At 41.4% G+C, this 22,057-nt stretch overlaps 2 protein-coding genes and 1 long non-coding RNA gene across 5 annotated transcripts; all 3 read right to left on the reverse strand.

Moving 5' to 3' along the window:
• Window positions 1-159: 159 nt before the first annotated feature.
• On the reverse strand, window positions 160-4,560 carry LOC132979136 (zinc finger protein 85-like). 2 transcript variants are annotated; one of them, XM_061044669.1, is made up of 5 exons: window positions 4,139-4,560; window positions 3,217-3,316; window positions 3,014-3,122; window positions 2,639-2,897; window positions 160-1,788 (listed from the first exon to the last, which is right to left on the reverse strand). In XM_061044669.1, exons 1-5 carry the CDS (start codon window positions 4,442-4,444, stop codon window positions 460-462), a joined length of 2,103 nt encoding a protein of 700 aa, XP_060900652.1. In that variant the 5' UTR covers window positions 4,445-4,560; the 3' UTR covers window positions 160-459. The 2 variants fall into 2 exon arrangements, with proteins under 2 accessions (XP_060900652.1, XP_060900653.1); XM_061044670.1 differs by having other exon boundaries at window positions 3,040-3,122; window positions 4,139-4,278.
• Window positions 4,561-7,061: 2,501 nt separating this feature from the next.
• Window positions 7,062-7,714, reverse strand: LOC132978463 (uncharacterized). Its single transcript, XR_009673926.1, has 3 exons — window positions 7,644-7,714; window positions 7,294-7,341; window positions 7,062-7,223 (listed from the first exon to the last, which is right to left on the reverse strand). It is a non-coding gene; the product is annotated as an uncharacterized LOC132978463 (long non-coding RNA).
• A 4,839-nt stretch (window positions 7,715-12,553) lies between these two features.
• LOC132979132 (angiomotin-like 2a) lies at window positions 12,554-20,429 on the reverse strand. 2 transcript variants are annotated; one of them, XM_061044661.1, is made up of 11 exons: window positions 20,234-20,429; window positions 18,916-19,722; window positions 18,264-18,432; window positions 16,883-17,027; window positions 16,677-16,766; window positions 15,476-15,771; window positions 15,206-15,381; window positions 15,001-15,054; window positions 14,709-14,905; window positions 14,330-14,461; window positions 12,554-13,956 (listed from the first exon to the last, which is right to left on the reverse strand). In XM_061044661.1, the coding sequence occupies exons 2-11, from the start codon at window positions 19,635-19,637 to the stop codon at window positions 13,871-13,873; spliced, it is 2,067 nt and encodes a 688-aa protein (XP_060900644.1). In that variant the 5' UTR covers window positions 19,638-19,722; window positions 20,234-20,429; the 3' UTR covers window positions 12,554-13,870. The 2 variants fall into 2 exon arrangements, with proteins under 2 accessions (XP_060900644.1, XP_060900643.1); XM_061044660.1 differs by having other exon boundaries at window positions 15,001-15,102; window positions 20,234-20,427.
• Window positions 20,430-22,057: the final 1,628 nt, after the last annotated feature.

Here is a 22,057-nt window from a genome sequence, read left to right on the forward strand (position 1 = left end):
ACGGCATACATTTTTTGAGCATGGTTGCAGTAAGACTAAGGCTAAAAAGTTTTTTATTGCCAATGATTATTCTGAGTATCAGTAATTGTTATGCACGTGACAATGACGATCTTGACCTTTTGATGTAGCCTACAGCAGAAGTACATTAACCCCTCTTCCGGTATGTGTATTATAAAGCAAGGACATGCAGCAACAGAAATTAACACTAGCACTTAAATCAGTCCTATTTAATTGACTTATAACCAAGGCCATCCCATTGCCAAAGCATCCAGTAACAGAGAAGTCATTTGTAGTTATTCAAGCAACTTAAACAGTTAAAGTCAATTCAATTTGAAGCGATCCCTTGCCTACATGGGTACATGTTTTTGTCAGTCGAGTTTGTGTGAATGTCCACTTCACAAGGCTCTCTTCTTATCACAGTTATTTAAATAAAGTTAATTATTCACCTCTGTTGTACTTTCAAGAACAGAGCTCACGATTTTTCCTTGGTCGTCCCCGGCGCTTTAAGCTCTTACCGGTGTTCTGGCAGCTGTACTTCTTTTTACTGTTAGACCTTTTTACTCTCCCCCTTGATCTAGCTATGTTCTGTTTTATCTTATCGTTCCTTTTCTCTTCATCCTCTGCTGGGTCAGAGGACATGTCACAGTCACTCTGCTCGTCATCACTTTCTTCAGTGCATTGCGTCTTCCTTAAACTCTGCAACCGTTTTGGAGTCTTAGTGTTTGGTTCATCGCTTTTCGGCCTTCCTAAAGGTCTACCTGTGCTTCTTTTTTTATACTTGGGTCGAGATAGTTGCTCCATTCCCACACTCTCTTCTGGTTCCTGTTTTACCTCCACATTGCCAGGCACTGTAGCTGCAACTCTATTGTTTTGATCCCCCTGAAAGTCAAAAGCAGTCCTTGAAGTTTCATTATTGTTATCCGGTTCCCCTCCTAAGTTGAATGTGTGGTAGCGCTGGACGTGACTCTTCAAGCTGACATTGTGATTAAAGCATTTGTCACAATGCTGACACTTAAAAGGCCTCTCGCCTGTGTGGAGGCGCATGTGAGACTTCAGGTGGCTTTGCTGGTTGAAGCCACGTTCACAAATTGAACACTTGTGCGGCTTCTCTCCCGTGTGCACAGCTAAGTGTCTCCGGAGAGCGAGGGGCCAGCAGAACTCGATCCCACAGAAGTCACATTTTAACTGTGGAGGGCCTCTGTGATCCTGAATGTGGATTCTGCGTTCCTTATTTTTGGCAAACGTCTCTGGACAGTCGGGACATTTATACGGCTTTCCTTCAACCATGTGGGTCTGCTCGTGAGTGATTTTGTCCACCTTTGTTTTGAACGTAACATGGCAGTATTTGCACCGGTACTCGTAGTTTGCATCGTGGATTCTGCTGTGACGACTTAGGGCGTGATCAAAGGCAAACCTTTTTCCACAAATGTTGCAAGAATAAGGTTTAGTTTTGTGCTCACATGTGTGAGGCCTACATTTATTGAAAAACTTCCCACAGTCAGTGCAGAGCTGGCTGTCCTTGTGTGCAATGGGAGGATGATCGTCTTCTCCCTCCTCCTCCTCCTCTTCGTCTTCGTCTTCGTCCTCGGTTTCATCTTCCCCTCTAGTTTTCTGAAGAGGTACTTTAGCCAGCAAGGAATCCTTATCAGGCTTCCAGTCCTCATCTGAATCTACGTCATCCTGATCAGATTCATCCGTTTCCTCCATTTGATCGCTTTCTTCATCAATAGAAGCAACGATCTCAGGTACGTCTGTCATACCCGCCTGGGCGTCATCTGTTGGCTCTACCTGTGATATAACAACAAGAATCAGTAAATGTAAGTGTAACATTTTCCAGTAGACAACTTTAAGATTACAATTAAAACCCATCCAAATTAATTGCAAGCTTCCTCTCAGTAGCTGGTTGTTCCTGCACATCTGAGAAATAAACACCAGGCTCAATGAGAAGCTGGAAAACATTTTTTTTTAACTCAAATGACATACATCACATTTACTGATCCCCATGGCAACACAGAGGTAACAGACATGCAGGAGAAGCAATAAAAAGACACTTCTCCATCATATCTAACACAGGGTTGCTGAACACTTTTAAAAAAATCAAACTAAATTCTTCTTAAGACTTTTTGAAGACCCAAACTAAGAAGAATGAATGCCATTTTTGCTCAGCAGAAAAAAACAGCAACTAACAGAGGTATGGCATATTTAACACTTTTTTTTTTCTCTTAAATGATTGAAAATGAAAAGCAGTTTTTGATATTTAAGATCACAGGACTGGTGAGCAATCATTCCTTCATTCCAATTCTGAACTATGCAGTCCTTTATATATACTTTTTTGTAATATTTAGGAAAAGTGACTGGGCACCTCTGTACCTTCTTTGGAGGTAATCTTTGGTCAGTGAAGCTAGCAGAGAATGGAGCCACAGTTTCCATGACCCCACCCTTTGAACAAATGTTTCAATTTGATTCAATTCAGTAAATCACGACTTTTGAAATGGCAATTGTTCTGTAGCAAACCATCTTGTGTTAAAGTAAACAAAATGTTGATCCTATAATCTTATTTGTGAAGGATTGAGGGGATGGATGCATAATTCCTAAGCTTCAAGCAGCCAGTCTGGATATGTTGTTACACACGTCCTACCTGTGGGCTCTCTGGAGTGACTTCTACACATCCTGTCAGGTGTTGCTCTTCATCTGTCGGGATTTTGGCATCGACCTGGCTTGTCCACTGGTTTCGGTGTCCACACTGAAGGCACTGTTGGTTAAAGATGATGAGCAGCCCATTGGTGACCTTCTCTGTCTTAAGTTTGCAGCCACACGAAGGGCACTTTGGGTTTAACAACTGGAGGAGGTGTTTTTCATTCACAACGAACTTCCCTTTCATCTGTAGACGTGCGGCTCTAAAAAAAAAAAAAATAGATCACATTTTTTTACATTTCAAAAAAAAAAAACACCTTAAGTTGCAGAGTAACTGTAGCTAACCCAAATGTTAAGCACAGATGTAAAGAAAACTTACTTTTCTCTCATCAGATTAATATTTACATTTCGTGGTTGCACTTGGCCAGGTATTGAGGGCTTATCAGGAGAAGATGAGGCCTTTCTTGGGAATTGGCTTCCTTGGAAAGCTGCAAATTAAGTTAAAGTGATAAAAAAAAAAAAAAGGAGTTAAGAGAAAAGTATTTACTTCACATTTAAGAGCATATAATAACTTTATCTTACCAATTGGATTAACTCCAGATCCTTCAGAACTGGAACTTGAACTATCACACGATTTATCATCGTCCCGCTGACAAGCACCTTCAATTGTTTCCAAAGACTCCTGAAACAAAGTAACAAACAAATACAACATTTAGAATCTTTAGAATCTCGTCACTAAACAAAACTAACACTCTAGCACTGCTTGGTGCAACAGCAGGCATTAAGGCAGTCAAAGTTTTCAACACTTGGCTCCTTTTTGATACAAAGTGTTTAAAACAACACAACTTGTTATTGTATTGATTGATCATATCAAAAAGTACTGAACGCCTTGGGAAAAAATGGCAGCTCTTAAGTCATATTTTTAACCAAAAGCTGTGTGTGTAGGAGTTTACCTGCAGTTTTTGGTGATAAAAAAAAAAGAAGATATCACCCAATATTGGGTGCCCAGGACTTCTATTTTGAAAACCCAAAAGGTATAAATGAAAATAAACGCTGGTAGTACCTCCTAAGAAACCCAATTTTTGGTTTTGTTTGGTTTTCACAATTAAAAAAAGTGTTTTCTGCCATATTTTGCATTGTCCTGCGAGGTGCATGCATTTCTCGGCATAACACCGGAACTTAACTCCAAAACAAAAACCTGCCCCTGCTTGACCCAGCGAGATTTAACCCACGGGTCTACTCAGTTGGAATAAATAAAGACATGTTTCCTGTGTCTCGACAGTGTGGAGTGCATACCCTGCAGACACCTTAATGTGCCTGGCTTACCTCCTATTATTTACAGTATGTGCTTATCTGTCATGTTGCTGAATACGTCAGGTTATTCGGCTCGTACCCACCTCAGCATCAGGGGTTGCTTCATTAGGTGATGCGTTGTGTTTCGCTTAAGGTTTAACATATTGTATACAGTTAAGAGTCTTATCATTTCTTGCTACAACAGACTCACCCCACATGTTGGGCTCTCCACAGACGGCTCAGGCTCCTCGGACTCGGACTTGTCAAACAGTGACGGCACTGCACTGGGCTTTAGCGTTAACTGAACCTTGTCAGTCACACCTAATTTGTTTTCAAAACAGTCATCTTTAAAATGCTCGATGCAAACGGAAATGTCAGTCCAGGACGACTCTTTGAAACGCTGTTTATTGACAGTGGCTAGAAACCGAACCCACTCCAGTCTCCTCTCTGGGTCCTCTGGTAACTTGAACCGCTGCACGCCTAGACGCCCCGAGTAACATCCAACAACCGAGCACATCCTGGTTCTCAGGTGTCCAGCATTTAAAGTGACTGTACGGGTTTTATGCACGACGCCAAGCCTCGACGCCTATTTAACAGAATCATCAACAGTAACAAGCTAACATAGCTGTTTCTGCTACGAAGGTGACAGGCAGGCCGAATGGGCGGAGCTTAACGGCGAGGTACGCATGATTTGGTATCGAGCGTATCCCTGCTGTCAGGTCAAAAACACGAAATTACTTCTATAAAATACTTGATTAAACATTGATTTTTTTTTTGTCTCATGATATCCCTGAGAAGGCTATTTTTGTTCCCATAGACGGGCAACTTTGGTAACAGCAAGGGCCACATTAATTTAATTCTCACTTGCCAGAGGGCCAAATTAAACGATTACAGTCGATTATGTCTCAAATTTAACTCAACATATACCAGTGATCAAATATTATTATGGACATATTTCTGGTTTTCATGATTTCATGGCAGATTTTATCATGTTTTCTTCATGTTTCCAATTAATTGATGTGTAAAAAATTAACCTGAGGGCCACGTTTAAGGTTGATGGGGGCCGCATGTGGCCCCCGGGCCGCCAGTTGCCCACCCCTGCCATAGACGAACCTCTTTAAAACTGGATTCTTAGCATATAAAGATTAGGCAACACTTTGAACAGCACTTTATTGATTGGTTACTTGAGGAGTTCTCCAGTAGATTAGGTGACAATGGTAGTTCAGCTTCATCTTAATCAGCTTGTTACACATTTTTTATCATCATAATCGAATCTGTAACTCAAATTGATAACAATTCTTCTGTACTTTTGCATACTATGCATACATATGATTTGCATGTACAATATGTTCCCCACTGAGTAAAACACCTGAATGCATCTCCTGCTTCTAGATTGTAAATAAAACTGTATGAACATTTAACACAAAATACTTTCACTTCAAATGTGTTGTGTGTGAACTATCACACTAATATCTAAAATTGTAAATGATGATTCAAAGCAAAACTGTTTGCAATACTTAATATCACTACATGAGAACGAGGAACTCTTTTTTTTATTCAGAAAAAATAAACTAAACACCGTTTTAAAACGATTATCTTAAAAACTTAATGGTACTTTAACTTGACCTGGACTCTGGCCTTTGTTAACACCTTTTGTTGTGTAACTTTTAATGAAATCACGTGTGTGTGTGTGTGTGTGTGTGTGTGAGAGAGAGAATTTTATGGAGCTTTTTCTGTTCACATTTTTAACCCAGATTCATTCTTAATCTCTGTCGTTTTCAAATTCAGACTCTTCCATGGTCAGTCGATGGGCTTAACTGACTCCTTAACACTGATCTGTCTGGTGTTGTGCCTCTTTTTCTTTCCATATGGGTCAAAATCTGAATGACTATCAGAGATTTGTTGCTTTCTGTTCTTTGTTCTTGCTATGTATTTTTTTTTTTTTTTAGCTCTCTTGTGTCTCTGCTCGTTCTCATTTTCATTTTCGTTTCCATTAAATGTTTTTCTCTTAACTTTTGCTCCTGTTGTTTCCAAGTTTTAATGTATGTTTTAACTCTTTGGGGTTCCTTCAACAAAGGCCTTTGCTTCTTATTTTGTAACTAGATCTACATAAACCGTCTGCACCATATCCTGTTCCTCCACTACACTGTCAAGCACAGATTCTACAACTCCCTCATTTTTATTTCCCTTAGCACTGATTGAAAACCAGAGAAACTTGGTGCATTTACATTAAAAGAACAAAGTTCTGAGGGACGCTGGCATACACTGATGTCATGTTTCTCACATCCCAAACTTAAATGATTATACCTAAGAGTTAATGATTCAGTTCTCTGCAGACAATTAACACAACTTTTCTAACACAATTGCTCATACCAATGTATTTGTTGTCTTTTAGACCTTTTGATTCTTCTTTGGTCTGCCCCTTTGTTTACCTGAGTTCCTTTGGGTCTACCTGTGCTCATCTTTTTACCTTTAGGTATTTCTGTTATCTCCTTCTGTGCCTCCTCTCCTTCATTGTCTACCTCAGATTTTGAGTATTTTTTACTCCCATCGTCTTCAGCATCCGCAGCTTCACTTTCCCTTTGTATATATATTTTTTTGTAACATTCAGGCCCTGAGCTCGATGTGTGGTAGCGCTGGACATGATTCTTTAAGCTAATGTTGTGATTAAAGCATTTGTCACAATGCTGACACTTAAAAGGCCTCTCGCCTGTGTGGAGGCGCATGTGAGACTTCAGGTGGCTTTGCTGGTTGAAGCCACGTTCACAAATGGAACACTTGTGCGGCTTCTCTCCCGTGTGCACAGCTAAGTGTCTCCGGAGAGCGAGGGGCCAGCAGAACTCGATCCCACAGAAGTCACATTTTAACTGTGGAGGGCCTCTGTGATCCTGAATGTGGATTCTGCGTTCCTTATTTTATGCAAACGTCTCTGGACAGTCGGGACATTTATACGGCTTTCCTTCAATCAAATGGGTCTGCTCGTGAGATACTTTGTAGGCTCTTGTTTTCAATACAACATAGCAGAATTTTCAGCGATGTTGATAGTTGGCATCATGGATTCTGCTGTGACGACTTAAGAGTGATCTCACTCATGCAACGCTTTCCACAAATATTGCAAGAATAAGGTTTAGTTTTGTGTACACATGTGTGAGACTTAAACTTATTGAAAAACCTTCCACAATCTGTGCAGAGTTGACTGTTGTTGTGCGTCGAGCCAAATGGTGCATCACCTGCATCTTCGTCGTCGCTTTCTTCTTTAGGATTGTTTAGAAGCTTGTTCCCGAGTAAAACCCTGTCTTTTGGGTTGTCATCCTCAGCGCTGGATTCCTCTGATTTGTCCATGCAGTCACTCTCTTCATCAATAACAGTTACAATCTGCGGGACTACTTCAGTGCTGCCCTCTGCCGGTGCTTCCTGTGACACAATGGCAAGAATGTGTTTGGGTAATTATTTAACAGTCTCCGGGTCTGTATGGGTTATGAAGTATGATTATAGCGGAACAGATTTTAAAACCTACAAAATCAAACTGAATGCATAAAGGATCTATCAAATATTGTGAGAAAATAAAAACATGAGCATAGCAAAAGTGAACTTTTCGGCTCTACAGGACATAGACACTAACAATATAGTGGGTCTGTTTTTTAATAGGCATTTTCCAGGGTGCATAATTCATAATGCAATAAAAGTATGTCTGGATAAGCTCTAACACGTCCTACCTGTGGGGTGTCCAGAGTGACGGTGACTCCTGTTACCTGTAGATCTTCATCGTTTGGGACCTCTGCACTGACCTGACTCTTCCACTGGTTTCTGTACTTACACTGAGGGCACTGTCTGTTCAGGACCAGTATAGCAGCCCGTAGGTGAACTTCTCCATCCTGAGATTGCTGTCGCATGAAGGGCACTTTGGGTTAAACAACTGCAGGAGGCGTTTTTCATTCACAATGTACTTTCCTTTCATCTGTAACAACAAAAACAAAAAACGGTGTTAATGAAATACCAACGAAAAGTCTCTTCCATAAAAAGCACCCAACGTAAGCAAAACAAGTTTGAGCAAGATATTTACAGACACTTACTTTTCTCTGATCAAATTAATATTCACATTATCTGGTTGCAAATTGTCATGTATAGACATAAAAGAATCTGAGCAATCGATTGCAGGTGATTCTCTTATACGGACTGGACTTCCTTTTGGCATCTGCAAAAAAAGTTACAATTATGAATAAAGATTTTATAGAGACAATCCTTCACCTCATTTATAATAAAGCAATATCACAGGAGAGGGAGCGCTGTTGTACTGAATATCAGAAGAGCTATGACCTAGCCGACCTAGTCACAGCCGCTGATATTGAGTACAACAGCACTGCCTCTTGTATGTGATAGTGTTCTACACTCTGGAGAGTGTTAATGCTTGTTGTAGCCCATATAGCACACTCTGCTGGTGAAAGAGAACTGCTAGTGTAATCCAATGATACTTAAATCAAATGCTTTTTAACTGGTGAATAAATCTAGTATTATTGGTGCATGATAATAAGTACTAATGCAGTACTTATTATCTTTTAGTTGCTTTTCAACCCTGGAGAGATTCAATGAAAACAGATCACAGACTATCAACGTTTGTAAGGCTTAAAATCTGGTATATAACAGAACATTATGATAACAGAGGGCTGTGCTTTCTTGAGCTGTTGATGCAATTAAAATTCTTAAGTAAACACTTTATTGAGCATTATTTACTTCATATTTTGTGACATGTAAAATAATGTTACCCTTTAAAGCCGGCTTTGATTTTTCAGAACATGATGTTGGACCATCAGAGTAGCAGCAACATCTGTATTTCCCACTGGCTCCTGCACACAGTAATAAAGAGGTAACAAACTACATACATTTTTGTCCTACGCTAGTGAAGTCATGGCCCGCCCTACTCAGCCTCTGATTGGACACAAATCGTTGGCTTCGTCAGACATAAGAGGAGAGATTGGTTAGCGTTGAGTTTAATGAAACCGGGTCAGCCAATCGGAGGCGGAGAGGGGGGGGGGGTATGCCTGATGCGCGGGGTTTTGTGGACAGGTATGCTTGTTTTAATGTTAAGCGTACACCGACTTTTAGTTTTTTAGCCCATGACACTGCTTTTCAACATTGTTATTAAAGACTCCTGTGAAGTAATAACGGTAATGTTTACTTAAATATGACAAACTGGGATTTGAAAGTTGTTGTTTTTTTTTAAAGCAAGGTACAGTGACTTGAGTCAACATTAACAGTTGCCTTGGTTTTGTTTTACCCCTAGCTGATGGTTTGTTTATGGAAGCCCATTTCCGCCAGTAAAAAAAAATAAAAATGAAAATAATAAAGTCTCATAATTTCTTTTTATCTCATTATTATGACTTTTTATATAATTATTATGACTTTTTATCTCATTATTATGACTTTTTACCTAATTATTATGACTTTTTATCTCATTATTATGACTTTATTATTTTCATTTTTATGTTTTTAACTGGCGGAAATGGGCTTCCATATTTGTTGGTGAAAATGTAGAAGAAGACAATACAAGGCATAGGTAAGTCCAATTGAAGCCTTTAAAGAGATAGAGATGAATTATAGGCTACTGATAAATAATGGCAAAGTGCAGAAGTTTACTAATGTGCAGGCACAGATAGTCCAGTAGGCGGCGCTGTGTAGCTTCAGAGTTCTCTTTTATAAGCTGGCCAGTTGATAGTAGCAGGCTCAAGAAAATATTTGCAGGAAAACCTGGCCATATGAAAATCTACATTACAAGCTATTTGGCTTTGGTACATGCATGCAGGGTCATCCCTGTGGTCTTACACATATGCCCCCCCCCCAACAGTCTGAACGTCAGCCTTTCCAGCAGGCTTGAGCAACAGGTGTTTACAAGAAGTTAGCAGTCTGTGTCCCACTGGGTATATCATGTATTACCCATGTCCAAAACATGCTCAGGTTTAAATGACAATATACACAATGATACGGGGCTTTGTGGATTTTAAATCAGTGCTATCTGCCCCGTGGAGGCTAGTCAATCAATGTCTCACCACAATGACATTCATCTGTGTCCCTGTGTATGTGTGTGTGTGTGTGTGTGTGTGTGTGTGTGTGTGTGTGTGTGTGTGTGTGTGTGTGTGTGTGCAATCTTCTGATGTGTTTACAACAGTTATAATTTTTGTGTTTTGAGTGTCTGCGAAGAAGAATTTATGTCCGAAAAATGTTGCATAGTTATTTCCTGAAATTGGTGTTTTGCCTACTTCAGAATGATAAACAATTACTCATATAACAATTTGAGCTTATCTGCATTTCAAAAACCTCCTCGTTCCTCTTTGATTTAATCTTTCACTGTCAGCGTTGTTTGCTGAATGTGCTGAAACTTCAAAGGCTCATGCTTAGTGGTAATGTGCTTTTAAACTGTAAACAGTAGAATGGGGCAATAGAGTCGACAGTGAACACAAACACACAGCGTAGAAGATCGTTTCAAAGGTTTACACAACAACAAACCCATTCCTTTCATGGTGCTTCTGGTCAATACAAAGTTCCCATGTGACTGAGCCAGAGAGAGAGAGAGAGAGAGAGAGAGAGAAAGAGAGAGAGAGAGAGAGAGAGAGAGTGAGGAGGGAAAACCGTTTCAAAGAGTGAAGAAAATGTAATTTTCACCAAGGAATTTGGCCTCTGACTTCTATTTACGTTCTATCCTCCTTCATCATATCAATTCTGGGAAGGAAAGAGCTGCAGTCGAAACATGTCAGCTGCCCTTCACATCCACGGAGGAATGTTGGCGCGTCTTCACAATGTTGTCAGTCAGTGCGCCAGATAAGAGCGCTCAGTTCATAAATAAGATTGATGGCATCGCATTCCACCAGTTCCTGCACTGTGTTTTCCCATACAAGCCCGTCTGTCGAAAGCATCCGCACTATCTCTCCTGTTTATATCCTTTTTGTCCAAGTCCAGGCTTGCAGAGGTGATGAAAAAAAAAAATCCCCCGTTCCATTGTGAAAACACACCGCAGCCTGATACATTCCAGTGCTGCTCAGTTAAAAGTATGAAAAGCTCTACAGCTGTCACAGAAAAGGTACGGGTACTATAAATACTTTGATGAGGGGTGACGGTTAATGGATAACTAAACCCAACAAACACACTGAAGTTCATTCATTCAGATCATTGGTCTTCAGAGTCTTCAGGAAACACACCCCACTGTCACATGAAACAACATCTACAGTCTCAATAGATTTGTCAACATCATTCAAGGCTTTAGATATCTTGACTTGAGTATTGGCTGATGTCAGGTACCCGTCTGAAAGTAGTGTGTGTGTTGAAATAAGTGAGAAATGGTGGTGTACAATCACTTTGTTTCATTGTTGTTTGAATATATGGTTACTTCTCTGTGATGTCCTTATGATTCTTTTTCTTCTATTATTCAGCATCAATGCTGCCAGGTTTTCGTTGATGTGCACAATACGACTCCAACCAAAGTTAAGATCTTCACTGCAGCAACTCTAAGAAAATGGAAGTACTCGCTTGCTTGATTACCTCAATCCACAGTGGAGTCACAGGAGCCAAAACAGACCCCCTCAAGCTGTTTGGATTCTTTTTCCCTTCTGCAAAAGGTAGGCGGAACAATGTTAGTTGTGTGAAACTTGAGGGACAGTGGGGGAAATTAGGATATTGATCTTTAAATAATGACAAGGCTGACTGGTTCTAGTGGTTGGTAACCCTTTACGGAGGATCAATAGGTTGTAATTAATCACAGTTGGCTCTGGTATGTATGTGACTTCCTGGGTTCCTGGAGCCAGCCTCAAGCGGACACTCGCTGGATTTTTGCACTTCCACACTTCATTTTTCAAGACCGGAGGTTGCCGCTTGGTCTGAAGAGACCCTGTCCACTGCCACTTCTGAGTGGGGAGCAAGTGCATCCCCCCCCTCACACAAATGTACACAAGGCAAGGTAAATGGTGAACCCTGAGTTGACTCTGATGTCACTGTGTCATTCATTGTTTCTGTCCTACTTTATTGTGACGGTTCACTGTCAGTGCAGCTCAACAGCCCCAAACTGGTACAAGTGGATATCTGTGTGTATTTGTGTGTGTTGTGTGTGAGTGTGTGGGTTACCAGTGAGAAAAGAATCTATCCTGATACAGATCCAATAACACTCTCCATTCGCTCATCAGCATATCCAATGGCACAGCCCGGGAATAGTGTCCACTTCTGGGTGTGAGTCAAATTGGAAGCAATAAAAACACGTAGGAATGCAGCGCGCATTAGCAAAGGTGCACAGCGGCACAGAAGAATTTCAAACGGCATTAGTGGCTAATCTGGGAGAAACCTGTCTTTGTCACTTCTAGGGTTACACGTCCCTTTGAGAATGTGATCTATGTCAAGCACGCTCTCGATGGCAAGAGGAGAACAAGAGAGCAGGCCACCCGAGAAAGTTGAACCCGAAAGAATGCAGCTCTGGTATTCATTAATGAAGAGCGCTGCAACGAGAGCACAGGAATGGAGAGATAGGGTGACAATGTGAGAGAAGAGGTAGGGAAACAGGAGGGGGGGGGGAGATTTCAGAATTAGAGGAATAATGTATTTAAAGTTGATCTCTAATCAAATAGAAACCAGCCAGAGCCACTTAATGTACTGTATCTTAGAATATTTTATTGCTTTATGAAATGTTGCATGAATTCAAGATTCAACTGTAGAAACCTTCATATGGGTTGAAGTTCACAGAAATGTCTGTTTTTGAAGTCAACAAGTTGGTTGTGTACAGCTTGACATGACCGTGATTGTCGGTACATAACTTACAACAAACAAACATAAACTCTTTGGCATCCTGCTCAAAGCTCTTATATAACTACAATAACAATACAAACATCTGTATAAAATATATAATAATAATAATAATAATAATTAACCTGTTTTGTTAGTTCAAAGCTCACAGTAAACAACACGCTGTAGTTTCTTTTTTTAAACAGTTTTTTTTTTCCCTCAGTGGTGACCAAACCAGCAGAATCAGCACATCAGGAAACACACTCACATACTGTATTCACACATGCAAACATACTCTGAGAAGTCATCAGATAAAAGCAACAGATGATGAAATCTACATCATGATGCAACACATCCCTAAATAGGAACAGTTGGCAACAAAGACAAAAAAAAAACAATTTTTTTTCTTTTATATATATTCTGCATCTCACTGTTGCCACACTTCTGAAGCTTCCGCAGAACCAGCTGCTCGAGCTAAAGAAAGATGGACAAGCAAGAGCGTTTAAATCAGCAGTGTTTCATGTGTGTCTTCTCAGTTTGGTTTATTGAAAAGAGGGCAGACTTCTTAAACACTTTGTGAACAGATCCATGTGAAGGGAAAGAAGTGACTAAGATAGACACCATAGATTTTTTTTGTAGACGAGGGAATACAGGTCACATTGACAACCTTGAATTGAATCTTTTTCTAGAAGAGCTTGGACTTAACATTATATTTGGGGAATGTGGTCACCAGATAAGATAAATATGTAGCTTTAATTTACTGGATAGGGAAATTAGATACAGGGGATCAAAAGAGGAGGGGAAAGCAGCAATTATATATATATATATGTATATATATATATATAAGTATATTTATATAAATATTCCGGCATACACTCTCTGAGAATATGTTGCCCTATTACAATCCACAATACTGTCAGAGTACCTCAGAAGATTCATCTTTCCTCTCCTGGCTGCACAAACCGCCCGCAGCTGTCCAGTTCATTGAGAGTAAGAGTGAGTCGGAGCACAGCTCGCTCTCTCTTTAGTGTGAAAACAGTCCTTTTTTTTTTTTTCGTGCATTGGCCTCTTTCCACAACATTCTTGCATCCAATATTTACTCCATTCTCTACTCAAAGACTTGCACTCTTCACAGATTCGCTTTATTTTGTGTGTCTCTTTTGTGAAAATCCACCTCTTGGTTCTTTTAAATGAAGATCTCCACTGCCTCTGACTCCAGCTCATCCAGGCCTCTGAAGGGGTTTAATAACAACTTCTTAGGCGCTTCTGTGTCTGGGGGAAAAAAAAAAAAAAAGAGGACAGAAAATAAATAACTTTCTAAATGCTTTAAGGCTAAATGGTTTAGCTCAGCTAGCATGACCAAAGGTTAACAAAGAGTTTCTGCGGTCAAAAACAGTGAATTTGCTCAGTCAACAGATCTACATTATTATCCTAACCCTGCACATTCCTCCAGGCCCACATTATGAACCATGACCTGCACACACGCTATCTGATTGGCTGCGTTAGAGGCGGCATGGTTAATCAATGTGAACATCCATGAAGCCGAGGTCCAAAACTGCTTTCAGGCAGACTGAAGATTGCACTTCCCTGCTCTGTGCTGCATGCGTGCAAATTGTTTATCATGAAAGTTTGATTTATCACTCACCACTGTTGAGCTTAGTGGTGCTGGCAGCCTCCCTGGCTTTGGTTCCCTCCACCTGCCGCTCTGACGTTCCAGGTTCAGACTGAGCAGAGAACTGACGGATTGGTAAAGTTTGATCATCTGAAAGACTCTTTCCTAAAAAAAAAAAAAAAAAATCGAGAAATAGTGTAAGTATATGTCAGTAGAGGGCAAAATTCACTCTAATTACAAAAATATTTGCATACTTTTTAGAATATCCCACTAGATCTAGAGAAAAGTGTATTAGACTAGACCACAAAATGTGATTTCTCTTTTGGGCATGTGAGTGAAGAGGTACACTCAGCTGCTAAACATTATTACCACCCAACTAAATTATTAAAGAAGGCATCATTAAGTTTCTCACCTCTGCTCTTAGCGCTACTTGATGTGATACTGATGGAGGGAGTGGAGGAGGCAGTTCGGAGAGGAGCCCCCGCCAGATTTAGGAGGTTTGTGCGGTGACTCTGCTCGTCCTTCCTCCCTTGGTCCTGGTGCAGCCGCTGGTTGAGGATCTTGATCACGGCATCCTTTTCCAAGATCTGAGCGTAGAGTGCGCGGATCCTTATCCGAAACAGAAACATGAAAAGCAGAAATGTTAACGAAAAATGTCATAAGAGTAAGCCGTTACAAACGGGAGTGCAATAATAAGTACACACCTGTTCTCCATCTCTTGATTTCTGTAGTCGGCGACCGGCAGCTCCTCGTTGAAGCTGTTGTTAGAGGAGTGGCAGGGCGAGTGGTTAATGATGGTGGTGTCTCTGCAAAAGCAAAAGACTTTACTTAACTCTAGTTCAAATGAACAAAAGAAAACATGTGCACATAGGATTTGTCAGCATATTTCAGGCAAAAAGGAATCGTTACCTCTGAGCGGCAGCAGTAGCAGCCACCTCCATTGCAAACTGCCTCATGGTGCTCTCTTCTAAATACTTCTGCTCCCAGCGGACCATGTCAGCTTCCAGGGCCAGGATTCGCTCCTCCCGCTCACGCAGACGCTCTTGGAGGGAGCCCATTGTCACTCCTGGTGGTTGGGACTGCCTCTGAAGTGGAAGGAGAAAGGATTTATTGTAATATCACAGTGCAGAAATGTGAAAAGTATTTTGTTTTCGCTTGTTTTTTGGGGGGGGAATTTACCTGCTGTGCTCTCAGACTCCTCAGCTCCTGCTCCAATCGCGTCCTTAGCTTCATCTCAAGGCTCTCCCTCTTCTCGCAGGTGGACTGCAGCTGGGCCAGCGCGCTCTGAAGCCGCTCCACTTTCTCCACATAGGCCCTCTTCCTCCTCAACTCCTCCTCGAGCTGGCGACCCCGTCCACGAGCCGCCTCCAGGGCCTCCTCAAGCCTTTTTGCCCTCGCACTCTGGTCATCTGCCATTGAGCGCAACCGCTGCACCTCCCGCTCGACCCGCTCCCTCTCAAAGTTCTGCTCCTCGTCTAAGTGGAGGAAAAAGGAAAAGATAGGCTGGGTTTATTACATGCTTGATGATTTTTTTTTTTTTAAATCATTACAATTCTGCATAAGGGTCTTTGACTAAAAAGAAAATACAAGAGATGTTCTACAAATTTCCCACTGTGGGTATAACCCCAGTAACAAGCACCAGATTTGCTACATGGTGGCCAGTGTTCTTCATTTAGCAAAGCACTTCTGGAATGCTGAGAGGAGGAAGGAGGAGGAGGAAGGGAGAGAAAGCCGCCCCTATCCCTTTGACCCACATAGCACAGAGAATTCCTCATCAAGGCCATACAAACAGCAGCACTCTGCTTGGGTCCAGTTCCTTAAACAGACAATATAAATCACACTAACAACAGGTGGGTGAGCCTCAGCCCCACCACTTGCACTGCCACTCTGTGATTTAGAGCCTCCTCATTTCCTTTAGAGGGAATTGAATTCCCTATTATTAAGCCCTGTTGCCAAATTACCTTATGTTATGCAAGAGAAATTCCAGCATGAAGGATGCCATAGCTACAAAAAAAAAGTGGCCATGCTTATGTTCCAATCCAACCTAGTGTGCTGATCACAAATCCTCTCTTGATCAAAAAGCCTTATCCACTTCAGGAAGCAATGTTGTACAACTCACTTGCAGAAGTCAAATTGGATCCTGATTGGGATCATTTCAAACTCAAGTTGAAACCGTTTAAGGGGGCTCAGTCTTGTATTCAGTCTTGATTTCATGCTTTCTGTTCTATTCCATGATCTTTTGTGTCATGGATTTTTCTGTCAGTGTTACTGCTGAGTTTGTTTGTTTTGTTGGGCTGGTATTACAAATTAGCTTTAAATGCTTTTGTTACGTGCCTCTCTTTACAAGTCAAGCAACAAAAAAAAAAAACGATGAACTTACTTTGTTCAAGGAGCTTGGCCATGATGTGCTGGTTATGGTCAGCTACTTCTACTTCTTTTGCCACGTGCGTTCTGGCATTTTCCAAGTTTTCTGTGATGGGGAAAGAAAAATCAAAAATGATGTTATTGCAAATTGTTTAAATTCTAGATTGCATGTCATGGAAGAATATTATTCAAATGTATCAAATATATGGCAGTAGTCAATACCTCTAAGGTCTCTGTTAAAATCTTGCAGCCTCCTGATCTCAGCTACCAGCCTCTTCCTTAGCGTCTGCTCCAGGTTTTCCCTCTTACTGCTGCCCTGCATCAGTGTCTCATAGGCCTCTGAAATACGCTGGATCTCCTGCTCCAACTGAAAAGAAAAAGGTGGAGGAAATGGGAGAGGATTGGAGAAGAAGAAGAAGAAGAAGGGAAGAAAAGGGATATTTTTGGTTAACCTACTTTATAGGTTGGGATAGATTCATGTTGTTACAGTACACTATGTACGATAAACATATGGGTACATATGTGACTTTGTGTAGTGAGTACACTCAGTGTGTATGTGGTATAAAAGGAATTCGCGCCCGCACCACTCCCTGTGAGAGACTGATTTATATCTACATTCCTGAGGGCTGATAGCTCTGGTTCCAGGTGTGTGAGCGCACAAGACTCGCATTTACACAACACACTGCAGCATATGCACACAAGGACACACGGACACACACACACACACACACACACACACACACACACACAGGTCTGGAGGGGCTGCCAACAGAGGGAAGGCATGCATGCCTGTGCCTGGAGTTGTGGAAACGGCAAAGAGAAACCCACCATTATAGCAGTCACACAGGCATGTTTACTCAGGGCTGCGGCCTGACGGAGAAAACTTTCCAACCCCGGCAATTATCATTCTTAAAGCCTTAGACAAGGGCCATGTGACATAACTCCAGCGGAGAGTGGGTGGATTTTTATAAAGATTGGCTGAGGTGTCAAATGTCTGTGAAGCTGTTTCCACAATGCTGAACAAGAATATCTCTTAGTTTAGGTTGGTTTGTTTGGCAAAAAGACAAACAAGTTAAGAAAAAAATGCTGTTTGGTCTAAACAACAGTGGCCTTTTACTTTTTACACACCACCTGCTATAGACCTCCTCCCCCTCCCTCGTCAGCTGTGTGCGTGAGTCAACCCAATCGACTGTTGTCTGACAAGCCCTAGATTACGCTGAAAATCTATAGCCTCCGTGGAAGCTATGAACACAAACTCTATGGCCTCCACCAGGTCAGCTCCACAATGAAAGAAGTGTGTAAACACAGTAGCAGGCTGTGACCTCTGTGGTATGAAAGGTAGCAGCTGCTGATCTCGTCTGTGCCGCTCAGATGAGGGAGTGTGTCCAGAGTTTGGACGAAGGAGAGACAACTGTCCACTGGGGTTGTGTTTCAGACAGGCGGCTGAGATGCTTTCCCTCTGAATTCACTTTTTAACGTTTTATGGAGCCGTCAGTAACTTTAGAGTTTAGCGGGTGCAGTGAAACATGTGTGAGAAATGTCAGCTCTATTGAAAAAATAAAAAATAAAAAAAATCTTTCTCTCAGAAATCTCATTCGCTTACCTTCTGAATACGTCCGGTTTTCTCCCTGTGCAATTCCAGCTCATGCCGAAGCCTCTCATTCTCCATCAGCAGCAGCTCCACCTGGTTGGGCTCCTCCAGGCCAGCAGGGGGCAGGGTGGTGAATGTGCTGTAACAGGGGAGTTCAGCTGCCTGACAGGGCTGCACAAACCTGTGAAAGAAGTAAAAACTAATTCAAATTTTTGGCTCAATTTTGTGTCTAGTGATTGTTCTGGAAAGTTAAAGGTGTAAGATTTGATTTTTTTGATTTTTGAGCAAGGCATCTGGAATTTAAGGCTATTTTCTACCAGCAAGACGACAAGCCGACTCCAGTGGCTGAGAAGAAGGTAAAAGCCTATATGAAGAACATACTATTGTAAAAGCATCTGAGGCAACACAAGCATGTGCTGCTATCCTGTTCCAGTATGCCAAGCATTACAACCAGCTACAGGGCTGGACTTGTTTTGCTCTGAGTATGTCAAGAAGAAAATCAGTACGGTGTGACTAACATCGATAAGTATGTGTTTACGCATGTGAAACACAATGACAACAATGATTACACGGCTGGCTCTCGTACAATAACTACACCACAGGCCATGATGTCATGTTAAAGTACTTTTACACACAATGTTATCCTTCAGAGTGGTCTTTGTACCTGTGCTGTTGTGCTTGCATTGGCTCCTGGACCTGCTGATGGATAAATCCTTGGCCCTGGATGGGGGTCGAGTATTCTGGAGGTGGGCTGCGCTTGTCCAAACTTGGCCCTGATATCTGGGGGCCCTGTTGTGTGTAGTAAGGGAGCTCAGGGTAGCTGTGAGAGGTGCTTTTGAGGGCCTCTGCCTTAGCAGCCGCATCACTCCTCTCCAGAGAGATCTGCATGCGATGTTCACTCATTGACCGCGCATGGCTGCACTTTAGCTCCATCAGATCCGCCTCTTCGTGGAAGATCCCCTCGTGCAGGAGGGTCCCCTCATGGAGCTGCCTGATGGAGTCTGTGGTTCCCCAGTGAGAAGCTAGATATTGAGAGTGTGCCTTGGCCTGCTCGTACGTTGGCAGCTCTTCCCCGTGCACCTGATAGAGCTGGTAGCCGCTCTCCGAGTGGTGGTAGTCACCCTGGTGCTCCTGGCCCTGCGGCTCCTGTCTCGCAGAGAGCTGAGGGAAAGGTGGCTCCTCTTGGGTCAGACTCTCCAAAGAGGATCTCGGGCTCCTGCCCATGTCGCCGCCGCTGCTGGGTCCACTGTTGCTTCCACTGCCTCCACGCAGGGCCTGCTGCTGGATGGCAAGTAAGGTGCGGGTGTCTGTGGGGTTTCCGTAGCGGAGCTGCTCCTGGATGAGCCGATGCAGGACCGTTCCAGACGGCTCTTCGGTGGACGACATGCTGCGTTTGTGTGTTTGTTTATTCTATAAAGATGAGTTGAATTCCTTCCTGGTGGCTAATACTTAAGACAAATCGGCTGTGAATCTAGAACAGAGTAAAACAACAATCACTGAACAGCACAAGACAGATGGTAAGTTTAACATGTCATTGATAGTCACATGTAGAAGAAAGACTGTGTATTGCCACGGCATGTAGGTACACTTGCAACACAGACTTTAAAGGCATGCTAACACACTGTCAATCATTAAACCTATGCAATCACGATGTATTTGAAGTTGGCCATAATATGGAAGTATTATAGCCTTGAGTTAACGTCACCAACAGCGACAACACAGAGATGTGGACACATTTTCCACAGCAGGCTGAAACAGCATGCGCCAAAAATTCCAATCTCACGGGGGAGCAAAAGCGCACAAAACCGAATTGTAAAATAAAGAGAGAGAGCACAGTTTTGGGATTCTAATACTCTAAAATAACTTTTGAATTCCCGCAAGACTCTATCCTGTATTATACACGTCAATATAAAGTTGCTTTATCTGTGTTTGTACTCGTTCTTCTGTCGTGGAAAAGAGAGGAAAAAGTACGCTCTTCTTACCAGCTCACGCTCGCATCGTTTCCAAACGTTGTTTCTCGTCCTCGAAGTTAAATAAAAAATAAAAAAAATCAAAGTAATTCCACAGTTTCCGTAAGTTTTTACGAGTCAATCGTGTCTCATCTTCCTCCCCCCGGACGGGCTGCTTCGCTCTCTTGCTGTGAAATGATTGTGGAGAGAGCAGGCGGCGATAATAAGTAACCGAGGAGGGACTGAGGTCGGAATGCCAGGAATGTAAAACGCGAGGTCCCTCTGGGATCAAAAGCGTAAAACCACACGGGAGGGAGGGAGGGGGAGGCTGCAATGAGCTGTATCGTTACCAATGAGCAGGTCAGAAGCAGTATACACGAGAGAGGATTCTGCTTTGAATATATATGTTCATGTTTAAGGAACGGGCAAGATGTTAGTCCATTTCCTGACTTCACGTCTCCTTCCACGGAGATTTACAAAAGTTGCAGCATACGCAGTGGTTTGAAGCGTTACTCTTTGATGAACTCACTCAGTGTTGGAAGAAGTAGAGCTCATGTTAACAGTTTAACAGGATAACACTTCAAAAATATACAAAGTAGCCTACAGTTGATTATTCAATATTAAACTTCAGCAAACGAGGAAGGTTATAAAAACCTGTAGCCAAAAGTAAAAGTAGCTTACTCAGTATTCAAATGGTATCTTTCTAATTTATATGATTCATTAAATCTTATCAAATAAAATCATTTTATGAAATAACTTTGTGCACAATTTTAATCTGAAAAGTAACTTTAATGATAAATATATTGGTTTGAGTAAACATTAGGCTACATTTATTTAGCCAATTTAAAATATGGGTAGTTCAAAGTAAAAAAAAAAGTCCCCCAAATAAATTCTCAGCAAAAGGTACAATTACACATGTGAGTCAGTAAAGAATAAGAAGTTGATAGAACAGGCTTATGTCGTTTGGTGAGTTTAGTTGTGGTTTAGTCATATTTGCTGATTTAAAGTATTTAATTAATTTGATAGTTTTAGGAATAAATATTGGTATTATATATTAAAATGGTGCAATTACAACAAATTACTTAACTCTTTTTTTTTTGTAGAACTTATTTTTTATTGAGTACACAGATAAAACATACCACTTCAGGATAAGCTTTTCAGTTACACTTGTCCATTTTCTCATGGAATCTTTACATGCCATTTTACCAAATACATGTCCATATCCATACATGTATACACACACCCGTTCATTCATACCTACATTAGATAGACATAAACTTACATACATGCATATAATCACATATGGCAGCCTTCACATCTTTTTTCAATCCTTTTTTCCTTGATTGACTAACAACTTCTGCAAAAATATTGGTAATTTGCTGTACACTAGACAAGGGCATTCAAATAAATAAATAAATAAATGAAACTACATTAAAATAAAAATATTAAGAGGTGACTAGAGCATTACCTGCATCACTGGGGCCCGTTCTACATTAAATCTGTTTGTTTTCAGCTGTAATCTGGCTGGGATTTTTTCCATGATGAAAACGTTTTTTTTAAGTCTGTTTTTAAAGTATTTAACCCTGAGTTTGTAAAACAGCTTAAATAAAGTGAGACCAAGCAGCACCTTCGGTGTTTTAAATGAAGACAATTGCAGAAGTGCAAAATACTGCAGTTCCTTGAGTCTCCACTTGAGGCTTGCTCCAAAAGCCAAGAAATCCCCATCACATTCCTTGTTAAAGTGCCCTTTTTTACATTAGAAATGAACATGTTTACAGACTGGTAACGTCACATGTTGTCATGTAGCTCTGAAGGCTGTGCATGTCTTCAATGTTTTTGTGTGTGTGACGTGTGTGA

The sequence above is a fragment of the Labrus mixtus genome, chromosome 8 (genome assembly GCF_963584025.1).
Source record: "Labrus mixtus chromosome 8, fLabMix1.1, whole genome shotgun sequence".
NCBI classification, from domain to species: Eukaryota; Metazoa; Chordata; class Actinopteri; order Labriformes; family Labridae; genus Labrus; species Labrus mixtus.